This window comes from Hyaena hyaena, unplaced genomic scaffold (genome assembly GCF_003009895.1).
Source record: "Hyaena hyaena isolate Hyena2069 unplaced genomic scaffold, ASM300989v1 scaffold_299, whole genome shotgun sequence".
Taxonomy (NCBI): Eukaryota; Metazoa; Chordata; class Mammalia; order Carnivora; family Hyaenidae; genus Hyaena; species Hyaena hyaena.
In genome coordinates this window covers 1,386,772-1,401,849 of record NW_024080930.1, presented here as the reverse complement: position 1 = coordinate 1,401,849, position 15,078 = coordinate 1,386,772, and the positions used below count along the sequence as shown (strand labels likewise).

The 15,078-nt window shown below is 40.1% G+C and overlaps 1 protein-coding gene across 3 annotated transcripts in view; it reads right to left on the bottom strand.

Annotated features, from left to right (window-relative positions):
- Window positions 1-15,078, bottom strand: part of ARSB (arylsulfatase B) — a 163,613-nt gene that overhangs the window by 54,565 nt on the left and 93,970 nt on the right. For all 3 annotated transcript variants that reach the window (XM_039247455.1, XM_039247456.1, XM_039247457.1), the window contains exon 6: window positions 4,606-4,676. In XM_039247455.1, coding sequence (XP_039103386.1) covers window positions 4,606-4,676 — 71 coding nt within the window. The remainder of the gene's footprint in view (window positions 1-4,605; window positions 4,677-15,078) is intronic.

Here is a 15,078-nt window from a genome sequence, read left to right as displayed (position 1 = left end):
AATGTACAGTTGAGGGGCATTAAGTACATTCACATTGTGGAGCAGCCAACACCCCCTTCCCAACCACAGAACTCTTCATCTGGCAAAACTGAAACTACACCCATTAAGCACTAAACCCCCATCTCGCCCCCTCCAGCCCCCTGACAGCCACCATTCCACTTTCTGTCTCTATAAGTACCTCATAGAAGTGGAAGCATGCAGTACTTTTTTTTTTTTTTTTTTTTTTTTTTTTTTTTTTTTTTTTTTTTTTTTTTGTCTTTTTTTTTTTTTTTTTTTTTTTTTTTGGTGACTGGCTGATTTTACAAATGTCCTTAAGGTTCATCCATGTTGTAGCATGTGCCAGAGTTTCCTTCTTTTTTAAGGCTCCATGATATTCCATTTATGTGTGTACTACATTTTGTTCACCCTTTCATGCCACCAACTGTGCGTTTTCATTTTACATTCCTGCCAACAGTACATAAGCATTTTACAGCATTACAGTCCCACCACCATTCCCACCAATGGTGCATAAGTGTTCATATTTCTCCACATCCTCACCAACACTTGTTATTTTTCTTCCTTCCTTTCCTTCCTTTCTTTTGATAATAGCCAGCCTAATGAGTGTGACCTGTGGTTCTTTGAGACTGTTTATGCTTTACCACGGAATCTCTTGGCCTATGAGAAATCCTATGAACTCTGGTATGTGTTTATGTCTGAGTTCCAGTCTTTTAGAAATATCTTTATTAATGCCCAACCCAAAAAGTACCAAGGGACATGAAAAATGCCCCAACTCCACCAGTAGGAAGGGCCTTGGGGGCACCTGAGAATAAGAGGCAGCGGGTATAGCTGCTAAATCCCCAAAGGCCAGCTTCTCAGGGGATCTGGTATTACATAAAAGGAAGGGCTCCCCTGGAAAATGTCTAATGCTTGTTCCTCTGATTCATGATAGGAGGAGATACTGGTCTATGACCTCCAATAAGACCCACTAAAGGGGAGAGAGCAGATGGGTAAGTAGATTGATGCAGTGATGTTTTATAGCAGGGATCAGAAAAGTGGGCAGGATGTCATAATAATGAAATCCTATAATTCAAATTACTCTTGTAGTTATTTTTTCTTATTTTTTTTAATTTTAGAGAGAGTGAGAGAGCACATGCATGAGTGGGGGAGGGGGCAGAGCAGAGAGAGGCACCGAAATAAAGAGTTGGATGCTCAACTAACTGAGCCACTCAGGTGCTCCCAAATTACTTTAGCACTTCTAGTATTTCTAACATTTTCACTTGTATTCATCTCTTTACAATCATGCTTTGGCTACATCACTGCCTATCAATGAGTGAAGGGTGGAAAACGAGAGAAACTGAGTCAGTGGTTTTTCTCCTTTGAGATCCTATTTAAATAGAGCCCTGAAGAATGCTAAGGCTGAAAGGGGCTTCAGACATCATTTAATTCAATCTTCACAGGTGAGGAAACTGGTGAAATAAGTGGCTTTTGGGAAGGTAGAGGTAGAACACCACCCTCTTGCGCTATAAGGGAGAACAAACAATCTAGGAAGTGCTGGGGTCAGAAACAAAAGAAATGGTTTGTGATAACATGATTCAATTGTTAACCTTTAATGTATACTCTATACTGGCTTCTGTATGATCTTATTCCACAAAGCCTCTAGAACGTATTCATAAAACATACTCTATAAGTGGGATTTGGAGCACCTGGATGGCTCAGTAGGTTAAGCTTCTGACTCTTGGTTTCGGCTCAGGTCATGATCTCACAGTTTGTGGGTTCGAGCACTGCGTCAGGCTCTGTGGTGACAGTGTGGAGCCTGCTTGGGATTCTCTCTCTCTCTCTCTCTCTCTCTCTCCCCCCACCCCCCCACTGGTACTGTCTTTCTCAAAAATAAATAAACTTTGGGAAAATAATTTATAAATTTGAAGACTTGGTTGTCCTATAAATACATATTTTCCTGTGGCTGGATTTAATTACTCTCCTCCCCCATTAGCTGCAAAGAAAAGGAAATGAGCCTGTATTATCCTCCTATAAAGGACCAGGGCCCCCAAGATAGCTCTTCTTTTATCAACTTCTGCTGCACGATGGATTGAAATGAACATAAAACCTGGGGAGAAAAGCCCATGGTGTTGCCCATGTATGAGGAAGAGTGGCACCTGGCCACTTGTAGGCAGAGACAGAAGTGAGTGCCCTGTCTACGTCAATGCCAGCACCAGACAATGGCCCTCATGACAAGTGGGAGTCAGAGCAAGAGTCCCTAGTTGGCAGGGAAGGCCAACGGGGAGATCTGGAGGGGGCTTCAAGGAGGGGAGGTGGGAGCAAACAAAGGCCACAAAATGTCCCTGACTCTGTAACAGCAGTAAAGGGTCTTCAAAAGTCCATCATTTAATATGTGGGAAACTGAGACCAGGAGAAGTGGAGGGACTTGCTCAAAGCTCTAGAATCTATGGGTGGCAAAACTAAGATGGTTCTCTCTTCTGATTGCCATGCCCTTCTTAATATTTACACTGGAGAAACCTTGTGTCATGCTGTGATTTAGCTGTGGCACTTTCGGGAAGGTAGCAAGAGTCACAGCGGGTCGTACACACTAAGAACCTGCAGCAGACAGCACTACGGCCAGCTTACCCAGAAATATACAACTGAAGCGCCCATTTCTGCTGCTAAGAAAAATTCAGATTGGTGAGTGGAGGGGGCTTAAGGCTTTTCATCTGCAGATGGAACTTAAGTTGGTAAGGACAGCGGGCAACCATTACAATGTGTGGGTTTCTCACTGCATTAAACTACCTGCAAGTTTTAAAAACCATTCCTGTACCCCCTCTATTCCCTTCTTGCCATCATGAGATTCTGATCTCACTGCTCTCATGAGCCAGTTACAGACTAGAATGTGCCACACCCCTTTGCTGTGCTGGAGCAGGAAGAGGTTAAAAACCATGGATGTCGTGGTCTCAGTAACTAGTCACAGGTCTCTGTTCCTCTCACACTACTGATCAAATCACTTCCTAGCAACTTCTAGAACAATTCTTGTAGACTAACAGAAATATAAAGCAAATTCATATGTATTTCTAAGTTCTCTGTTATCCACAGGAAAAGGAAAGAGGTGAAAACTGCCACTTCAACAAGTAGTAAATATTTTATTATCTATTTTGTGAAATATGAATATTTTGTATTTTTCATACTAAATCCTCAAAATCTGATGTGTATTTTATACTTGCAGCACATCTCAATCCACAATTAGCCACATTTCAAGTGTTCAATGGCCACAAATGGCTAGTGGCTACCACATGGACACAGAAGTACCCGTGTCTCTCTCAGGGACAGAATTGACTCCAGTTTCTCCACACCGCCTCAGGCTCTTTCCTTTCCAAGTCTAATACTTCTACTTTGGTCCTAATTCTATCCCAAGGCTCCTCCATTAGTCACCATGTAATTTTTACCGAGGGCCTACCCAGTGCGTGGCAATCAAGTTAACTTATGAGGATGAACAGATGAATAAGAACTCAATGAAGGCTTTATACACATATACGTACAAAGGGATGCTGAGGTAGGACTTTCTGGGGCTCCAAGGAGCATTCACATAGATGGGACGTGTGTGTTGGGTTTTAAGGAATGAGGTTTTAAGGAATGAGGAGAACTTGTGGAAGGACAGGGAAAGATGTTTCACTCACAGAGAAGAGCATATTCAAGACAAAAATATGATGATCTGCATGCTTAGAAAAGGCAAGTGTCTAGCAGGGTAAGGAATGGCCGGTGGGAGAGCGGGGCCGTGGATGCCTGCTGACACAGAGTTACTGTGGGGTCACTGTCTAAGCAGGGAAACCCTGTGGCAGGCTGGGGCACAGACTAGAGAGGACAAAGAAGTAAGGAGAGCCTGAAGGAAGGAACGAATGAAGGGGGTGGCAGTACGCTTAGAAAGGAGGGGGGTGTACGATGAATGAAAGGAACGGAGGAGAACTATTTTCTGAAGACACCAGGCTTTATGATGGAGGCTGGACAAAGAGCCTAAGAGTTAAGTCTTTCCAGGTCATACTCACTAGGCTTGGGTCCCTAGGGCCACTAGCATGGTATTTACACAGGACGGATACACACTGCAGTGATCTGAGAGCACAAATGGCCTCTTTCCCTGCATAATCAATGGGGCTACCTATGGCTTCTTCTAGGCAGTAGCCAGAATCCAGCTAAATTATTCCAGGATTGCTGGGTGAGTTACACCTGTCAGATGCAGCAGGTGCTGGGCAGCACCTGGCCAGCTCTATCAGATGATGTGGAGGCTTATTTGATCCTGGGTTTCCTGGAAGAAGGCTCTGGAACTCTCAGGTGAGAAGAGGGCAACAACAATACCATGACGTTCACAGTAAGCAGGAGCCTCTAGGATCCTCTGGAAAAGCTGAGACAGGGAGATGAAATGGCTGGAAGGTTATGTAGCTAGTAATAGGCAGAGCCAAGAACAGAATTTACCCTCCGTGACACTGAAGCCACAGTGCGATCAGTACAGAGGGTGTTACGGAGAACTGTTTACCCTGTTAGCAAACTCAAGTGGAAAAGAATGTCAGGCTAGACATACACGAGGCAATAAAACCGTGTTTGTGAGCCAAAGAGATTCAATTTAGTAGCAATAAACAAGGTACTCACATGGTGAAATGTCCACAAAGTTTGGGTCGATATTATGCAGCAGCTCCTTTCTGGGGGATGGGCTTCCTTCACTAGAAGAGAATTTTTTAGAAAACGTTAATTTCCTCTCTCAAATCAATATGATGATTTTTAATACTTCCTTTTCTCACACTACAGGAAATAACAAATTTGCCAATTAACAACTTTGTCATGCATTCAGAGAGCTCTAAACTCTGTAGTTGGTGCATCTTCAATTCATCATTTGTCTCCATGATAGTAATGACTGATCATCTAATAAGACTTTCAGTATCAAGCATATGACAATTAAAAAATAAGAGTCCTGTGACCCTTGGGGCACCTGGGTGACTCAGTCAGTTAAACGTCTGACTTCGGCTCAGGTCATGATCTCACGGTTCGTGAGTTCGAGCCCCCATTGGGCTCTATGCTGAGAACTGGGAGCCTGGGGCCTGCCTCAGATTCTGTGTCTCCCTCTCTCTCTGCCCCTCCCCTGCTTGCACTCTGTCTCTCTGTCTCTCAAAAATAAAATAAAACATTAAAAAAAATTTCAAGAGTCCTGTGACCCTTTGCAATAAATGATGTGGCTGTATTTATACATGGCCCTTCCTTACAACAGGGCAGTGAGAACCCAAGTCATTCTGTGTAGACTTCACGCGGACCTTTCACAGGGAGATGAGGAAAGGGCATCTGTCCGGATGGCAGCATCAATACTACCATCACAACCTACACTGGTGGTGAAAAGAAACTCAGGGACCACAGATCAACCCCTTATGTTACAAGTAAGGAAGGCACAAAGCTATTGGTCAAATATTACATCATGTGACTCTCAAAATGGTGTTCTTGAAAAATTCAGAGCATTAACACCACCAGACATATGTGGGGTGTGCATGATGTACTCAGGACATTTGCTAGTATAGACTTAGCCTTATGTAAGAAGTTGTTAGACATAATTTCAATTGTTGGAAGAGGACTACATGAGAATCCAATAGAAGGTTGCAAAGTACTGTTTGTTAACACTGTAAGCTTTGTATACAACTGAATAATCATTAAGGTCCCTGATGTAACCAAGAGGACATGCTTTCAGGCAGCCCGACAGCCCCACCCCAAAATCACAGGTAGCTGTCTGTAGCACTGGCTCAGGGTTTCCAGGCCCATAAAACTGTGTATTTGCCAAGTAAAAAAAACCTTTTTAACAAAATTTAATTGATTAAAAAATCCCAAACTTCAACTACCATCACCATTATTTTATAAAATAAAGACAATTTTAACAGCAAAAAAGGTAGAAAGCATATGATCTCAGAATAAACGTCAGCTCTTCAAATTGAGTGTTTTTAACTTTAGTATTCTATAAGATTTCCTTGTTCTTCTCTACTACATAAAACACACCAATTAGAGAGCGGGAGGGAGGTACTCAGTGTGTCTCTAGCCCTCGGCACCAGAGGAGAGGGGAGGGGGGTATATTTCCCAGGACTTTTCCCATTGTCTTCCTGAGGTAACTAACTATTTGTGTTCTGGAGACTGTCAACCAGCCCAAAATGATAGGAACTAGAGTCTGATTCCAGAAACTCTGAATCCAAGTAGGCATGATTAGCAAAGAATGGGGTGAATGTGAGAAAATCTAAACAGGATGATGATGATGATGATGATGATGATGATGATGTCGTCATCTAGTTTGTGGGTTTACAGCAAATAGAGTTAAAATCTGAATGATAATAATAGCAAGTAAGTCAGGAGGGGAAATCAGAATGGATGCATTTTATAAAGTCTTATTGTTCGGAAGAAGTTAATAGTACTGATGACATTTAGAGTTAGCTAAGTAAAATTTGCACGTTAAAATTTTAAGGTAACTTAAAAATAAAGATAGAATTTTTCTGGACTAAAGGAAAACAAAAACAAGATTCATTCAATTCAAAAGAAGACCCAAAAATTTCAGGGCCAAGATATTAGTACATAACCACTTGTCTTTAAAAGCAGGATTCACGGGAATACCCCAAAGCATTAGGCACAGTTAAATAAAGGATATTTTTCTAATAGCTTTTAGAAAGAGTTTCTCCGTATGTTACTCATTCATGTTTTTTTCATTACTCAGAAGAGCCACAGATATTTCAAAATAAGGAAACTAAAAGAAGAGATGACATGTGGAATACCTGAGTTTGTGAGTAATCCTGGTGATGGACTATTTGCTGGAAACATCTCTGCAGGCAGAGTCACCATGATGCAAAAAGGAACAACAACAGAACCCAAACAAAACACAACCAATTCACTTACGTATGTTATGATACTACTTTTTAAAATGTAGTAATCGGAATATTTTGATAAGGATGTGGTTATAGATATGAGGCAAGAAGACAGTATGTGATGAGTAACCAAACACCCTTAGTCGCTCTGAGTAATTTATTAAATAAAACAAGGAAACCAAAAGTACATTTAGGGACTGAGTAAAATACCATAAATCTTGGACTATTCACTCTCAAAATATAAATTAAAACCCCAGACAAGCTCATGTACTAATTTCCTGGGGCTAGCCTTTTGGAAAATGATGGATTTTAGAAATATCTCCAGGTGGAGTTTTAAAAAGATGCATACCTACATGGGAAGTAATTATGGAAACATGGAAAAATAGACACCAAACTGTTAAGTGGGGTGGATGGATGGGTGAGGTAAGGTCATAGAGGACTTTTGATTTTTGTAACTAGTATGTATCATGATAATTGGGAAAATTTTAACATTTCTTAAAAGCAGTATATAATTTGTAAAAATTTCTAAGGTCCCACAAACACAACATTTAAAAGTGAAACAAGGAGAAAACTCAGATAATTTTACAGAGTTTAGGATTTTAAAGACAGGAAAAACTACCCAAAGTAGGACATGCATGTAGTATTTAAATATGTTAACTTTTGGAATGTGATTGTAGTCTACCTGCTTACAATGTAGCTATCATTGTAATGAATGATCATGTAATTTCCTCTCAGGGGTCTGCAAATTCCCACGTACATTTAAGAACAGGATCGCCTTTACCAAAAGGGAGAAAACACAATAATGGGTTTATAGTCATTAGGTTCTCAAATCTCAACACTAAAAGCTTTGCGTCAATAATGGGTGCAGGGTCTTAATGCCAGAGATGGAGCAGAGGAGAGGAAAGGAGGGTGGAGAGGAAGGGAGAGAAGAAGGAGGAAGAAAGGGCAGACGAGGAGGAAGAGGGAGAAGGAAAGAAGCGGGGAGGGAAAGAGGAAGGGACTGTGGTTTTCCTTTAATAGCTATGCTGCACTAAGTTATCGGTACTGTTTCCCTAAAGTGATTATGCACACACATATACACATCCACACATCAACTCGGGAAGGCACAGAAACTGTGTGGCTCACTGCAGTGGAGACCAGGGCACAGCACACTAATGCTGGATGGGAGAAGGGGACTCAAGCCTCTGGAGAAGAACACTGGAGAACAGGACTGGTGGGGGGTATTTGGGAGTCGGGTAATAAACAGGGTCCTCAAAGACCAGCTCTTCAAGCTCCATTGTGTTGCACAGGGAATATTTTAGTCATGATTCTCAAGTGATCAACAAAGGTCAGAGATACTGGTCATTACAGAGGTGTAGCCCAATATTTGACGATGCCTGGACAGAAAAATAAACACCCCCTTGACTTGGCTCGGCTCCCAGCAGGAATTCAGTTTCCCCAGAACTGAGAAACTGGACTCCAGCACTCTGGTTATTGGGAGACAATCTCTACTGCTGTATTAATAAACTAACATTCTCTTCTTAGATTAAAAGAGAGGAAAGTTCAATAAGCAGGCACCTATTTTCAGTGCAGTTTAAAAACACTCTTAAGGGGTCACAAATCTTTGATCATCTAAATGTGAGTAGTCTATAATAATAATATAAAAGATCTCACTCCTGTACCTGGAGAGAAAAATGCTTAGTCTTTTCTTTTTTATATTTTCCTTTTCCTGTGTCTTTATAGGGCAAACCTCTCGCGCTGGTGTCACAGTGCCATCCCTTCTCTGTGCCTTGGGAAATTTGTGTCATCAATAACGTCTATTTTTTTATGCGTGTTCTTCCATATATTTACATATTTATTTTACCTTTAACTGTCATATCTTCTCTTCACCATTAAATGTCTCCAAACAGTATTGTAACTGAAGTTACTCTCACTTTGTCTCACATTATAATTACCTGAGGAGCGGGGCGCCTGGGTGGCTCAGTTGATTATGTGCCAGACTTTGGCTCAGGTCATGATTTCACGGTTTGTGGGTTTGAACCCTGCATCAGGCTCTGTGCTGACAGCCCAGGTCCTGGAGCCTGCTTCTGATTCTGTCTCCCTCTCTTTCTGCTCCTCCCCCACTCATGTGCTCGCGCTCTTTCTCTCTCAAAAATAAGTTTAGAAAAAATTTTAAAAAACCAGAAAGAATTACCTGAGGAGATTTCACATCCAGATGCTTAGGCTGCATCTCGTAACCAGAAAGATCACCAGGGTGCGGAACCCAGGCATGAGTACTTTTTTGAACCCCTAGGTGATTCCACTGTGCAACTGAGAGGCCGGGGTTGCGACCATCGCTTGGAGTAGAGCTGTTCAAACATTAATGTACGTGCAGATCCCTAGGAGATCCTGTTAAACTGCGGATTCTGATTTATGCGAGTGGGTGGGGCCAGGAATCTGCATTTCCAGCAGATTCGCAGGTAGTACAGGCAGTCCTGTTGTTGCTGATCTGAGGACCACACTTTGTGTAGCAAGACTGAAAAAACTCCCTTGGAGCCCTCTCACATGGGACTGGAACTCCTTCAGAGTTTCCTAAGTTAGAAATTTGTTTAACTTAGACCTGATTCTAGAGTGGTGAATCTTGACCCTGGCTACACAATGCAATTGCCTGAGAAGCTTTAAAAAATACTGATGCATGGGTTCCACCACAAGAGCGTGATCTTATTGACATGAACTTCAGGCTGCGGATACAGATTTATGAAAGTAATCTCTTAAAAATTACCTGTATTAAAATATGGTTAACAAATCAGACAATTCATTCATTTAAATTGTTCAGTTAGGGGGCACCTGGGTGGCTCAGTGGGTTAAGCATCCCACTCTTGATTTCTACTCAGGTCATGATCTCACTGTTTGTAAGCTTGAGCCCCACATCAGGCTCTGTGCTGACAGTGTGGAGCCTGCTTGGGATTCTCTCTCCCTTCTCTCTTTTCCCCTTCCCTGTGTGTACTAAACAAACAAACAAACAAACATTAGAACATAACGTGTACAGGTAAACATTTTTAGAATATTCAGAGTTTTACAAGCATCAACACATCTAATTTTTTCTCCCCTGTTAAATAAAAATTGTGTACCCTCCCAGAAGCTCTCGGCAATCACTAATATATAGCATTCCTTCAGATCTGCTATTTCAGAAATTTTATAGCAATGAAATCATAGAATATGTGGCCTTTTGCAACTAGCTTTTTTCACTTAGCATAATGTTTTCAAGGTTCGTCCATGTTGTAACATTTATCCAGTACTTCATTCCTTTAAGTGGCTGAATAATATTTCATTGTATGGATGTAACATATTTTCTTTACCTACCCGTCAGTTGATGGACATGTGGTCCACTTTTTGGCTATTATGAACAATGCTGTTATGGATGTTCATGTACAAGTTTTTGTATGGACATTTGTTTTCACTTCTCTTGGATACATAACTAGGAGTGGCCTTGCTGGGTCATATGATAATTCTGTGTTAACCTTTTAAAGACCTGCAAAACTGTTTTCCAAGGCAGCTGTACCATTACACTCTCACCAACCTGGTATGAGCATTCCAATTTGTCCACACCCTCAGTATCACTTGTTAATGTCTGTCTTTTAGATTATAGCCATCTTAGTATGAAGTGATATCTCACTGTGGTTTTGATTTACATTTTCATTTTCATGTGGATATCGACTATTTGTACAGCTTCTTTGGAGTAATGTCTATTCAGATACCTTGCCCATTTTTAAATTGGATTGTCTTTTTATAATTTATAATTGGGATGGATATATTCTGGATACACTCCCTTATCAGATACATGGTTTGTTAATGCTAACTCCAATTCTCTGGGGTGTCTTTTTGCTTTCTTGATAGTATCAGTTGCAGAACTAAAGTGTAAAATTTTGATGTGGCCCATCCAACTTATCTATTTTTCCTTTTGTTGCTTTTGGTGTTTTATCGATAAAACCACTGCTTAATCCAGGGTCACAGAGATTTACTTCTACATTTTATTCTGAGAGTGTTATAGTTTTAGCTCTTACATTTAGGTCTCTGATCCATTTTAAGTTAATTTTTGTGTATGCTGTGAGGTAGTGATCCAATTTCATTCTTTCTCATGTGGATATCCAGTTATCCCAGGAGCATTTATTGAACAGATTATTCCTTCCCAAGTGAACTATCTTGGTATCCTTGTCACAAATGCAGCTGATTTTAACACACAGCTCAAGATGAGAATCAATAATCTTGAGCCTTGTTATTTAAGTCAACACATTTGATTATATGTTCTATCTTCTTGATTTTCTTCAAAAGAGCAAAAGATGGGTGACTAGCTTCTAGGACACCTATGTAATAAGCCCATGTATAATGATAATGGCTTCCCCATGAAAAGAAGTCCTAGGTCCTCAGAAAGTATCTTAAGAAATCCATTGATAACTCCCTACAATCAGTCCCGTTAATATGCCCCTATATAGGGATAGAAGTATCTTGAACACAACTGTTTTTTGCATAAGATACACTTCCTCAGAGATGTGTATACCATAATGAGATTGGAAAAAAAGTGTTTTGTATGTCCATGACACAGTTTACAGCGAAATCAACTATGTGATCACCACAGTCTTAAACATAAATAGTGGCTTCATCAAACTCATAACTGCTTACAGGACTGATTAGTGTTATATTACAACACATGTTATCTCTATCTTCTATACGTATCTATGCATTTATAGGTAATGCTACAAATATTGTAGTACTTCATGATTAGTTTGTACATTATGCCGTTCAAAAGTTTTATCTCCATACAACCAAAGCACTAGAAAGTGGACACTGTCAATTGCTTCAGTGATCTGTGGTCCCCCTCCAGTTCTGAAGGTCTCACTCTCTGATATGCAGTCCTGCATTGCCTTTAAGGGCATAGCCTTTCAGGAGCTGCATCTCAAGTCCACAAAGTTTTATAAGCCAGAGGCTTTATCCACCCCCCCCCCCACCCCCCGCCCCGACTAGCGGAGTGTGGATAAAAGAACTGTGGATACAGAACTATTTTGAGAATTCAGTGAAGCAGCCTATATAAAGCACAAACGTATAAAGCTTGAGATACAATATGTGCTGAATAAGCTGGTAGCATAAAAACAAGAACACCTTTTATTGCAAAATGGGATACTGACTCTGCAGACATGGGAAGAATATAACCACAGATACAAGACTATAACCTGAGACACAGATACAAGAATAATATGAAGACACAATGGAACATTTATATTCCCATCCATTCTTCTTGCTGGTAAGAATTCCCCTTATGATATACACTGGTGTAGCTATAACTCCAATTTCTAAGACATGTTACCATATTCTCTCCCATGTGAGAGGCTTGTTGCAAAAAAGTATCAGTGGCAAAGATACCTAAGTCACATAGTCTACTTATTATGAACTGCATATAAAAAAATATATTATTATCTACTATCTAGGGATTTTCCCTATTTTTCAGATTAAAGATAAGGTATAGTATGCTATACAGGAACACTATCTTCATCAGATTGTTGATTCCATTTGCGAAATGTAAAGCTCTAAAATAATGACTGATGATGTTTGTGGGAAGTGATTTTTCTTTTTTTTTCTTAAACAGTTTATTGTCAAGTTGGTTTCCATATAACACCCAGTGCCCATCCCAACAAGCGCCCTCCTCCATGCCCATTACCCCCCTTCCCCTCTCCGCCACCCCCAACAGCCCTCAGTTTGTTCTCAGCATTCAAGGGAAATGATTTTTCAATAATCACACAAATTCATTCAGTGGCCTCATTTTACTATGGCCAGGTAATGGGTGTTTTCACTATGGGAAATGTTTGGGCTCCAGACTGATTAGGACAAAGCAGAGCTCTCTAATTAGCTTCTTTTTTTTTTTTTTCAAAGGAAATTTTTTTTAATGTTTTTTATTTATTTCTAGGAGAGAGAGAGAGAGACAGCGTGAGCAGGGGAGGGTCAGAGAGAGAGGAAGTCACAGACCGAAACAGGCTCCAGGCTCTGAGCTGGCAGTCAGTACAGAGCCCGACGCGGGGCTCGAACCCACGAACCGCGAGATCATGACCTAAGCGAAAGTCGGAGGCTTAACCGACTAAGCCACCCAGGTGCCCCTCTAATTAGCTTCTTAAGATAGGCTCCTAAGGGACTGTTCAAAGATCCTTACCGTGCAATGCTCACTACCCACCCCAGCTTACATTAATTATTATGGCAGTAAGTAGACAAAGAATTACGTAAAGAAAAAGAACTGTAGCATGTTGTTCACGTTGACAGCTTAATGACAGAGACCTATCTTTAAACCTGTGAAATGGGCATGTTTCATCCATGTCTCTAACAACCAAACTGGAGTTATGTTGTGGTTTGTTTGAGCCAGGCTAGTGTGAATAATAGCAGCTCGTATTCTAGTATTAATTGAGCATTTTTTTATGTGCCACATACCACTCTAAATGCTTTACATGTATTATTGTATTTAATCCTTGACACTAGGACACAGATACAACCTTGGCACAGAGAGACTAAGTGATTTACAAGATTGTGTGGATGAACAGGTGATAGAATTGGGTTTGAAACTCAGGCAAATTAACTCCCGAATTTCCAACTTCTCACCACTATGCTAAATTGTCTCCTTACTAAGATGGAGGTGTGGCCTCACTATCTCCTTGAATGTCTTACCCTTTCATTCATTCAGCTTATTTTCAAGGCTCTATTACCAAATATCTCCATTTACTTTAAATGCCTCTATTAACAAAAAAGATAATCATTTCCTCTACCCTCTTCTCTTAAAAACTTACATAATATGGTATACAGTTAACTGTCTTTGATGATGTTTTAGTATTCAATTTTAATTTACCTCAAATGTCATATTCTCTGGATTGGCTTTAAAAATAACAGGACACTGATTGGTGACTAGTTTCCAATATGCTATAAATATTTTCTAAAAGTCTACAGTTTCAGACACTGAGATCACAGCACTGTCCATTTATAAATAGAGTTTCCAGTTTTTGACTTTCATTTTCCAACTAGTTGAAGGGTGGGGCAGTAAAACATTTCCCATAAATAAATGAAATGCTATTAAATTCCATACTCATTTCGCCACTAGCTGCTGACCATCTGTCATAAAGAGCCACACCCTGAAAAGTAATATCAAATATTTAGAAATAGAAACAGGCATGATGATATTTTCAGAGATGAAATTAAAAAAAAAGTTATTGATTAAAAAATTCAAGAAACACCCACAGGGTAATATCCATCCTATTACTTCCTTGTAAGTATCATCATCATCGTCACCATCTTCATCTCAGCACAGAGCTGTGACCGTGTTCCAGGCACTGTGCTAGGTGTTTTATACATATTCTTTCACTAAAGGCGCACATGAGTGCCTGTGAGGTAGGTACTCCTAATGTTACACTGTACACATGAAGGAACTTACGGATAAATTACTTGCCCAAAGTCACACAAATAACAAATGGAGGAGATAAGATCTGAATCGCATCTAACCACAAAGGTCACGTTTTTTACCCGTTATAAACAACGTGAGGGTTAGGGGTGCTGACCCCTGTGCAGTCAAAACTCAATGTACAACTCCTGACTGCCTCAAAACTTAATTACTAACAGCCTACTGTTGACTAGAACCCTGGTTGCCAATAACATAAGTGGTTGGTTAACACACATCTTACATGTTATATGTATTATATACTATGTTTTTATAATCAAGTAAACTAGAAAAAAGAAAATATATTTGCTGTCCTGCACTGTATTCATATTTAAAAATCCGTGTATAAGTGGACTCATGTGGTTCAAATCTGTGCTGTTCAAGGGTCAACTGTACCAGTGAAATTCCTAGAGGGACGTCTTTTCCTTATTATGTGGGTCCAGGCGATACCAGGTTTGCATAAATCCCATGCCCCTTGAAAAGCCATTTTAACATGCATACATAACCATGAATAAAGAATTTAGGCATGGGAATTATAAGATTTTGACCAAATTTCGTGAGGAAATATGTAACTTAAATTCATTTGATATAGAGTTATACATGGAGAGATTGTTTTCATGTATATTTTTATTAAGAAATCTTATTAAATGTTTAAAGTAGGCTGCTTTAAGAAAAAAGTAATATTACTAAGAATAACTGCATCAGTCCCCTAAATATCATCTTTTCCTATTCACTACTGAAAAATAATCAGTAGGACTTCTGGGTTAGTCTCAGGGCAAACCAGCAGGGCCTAATATGCCTGTCTTCCAATTTCCA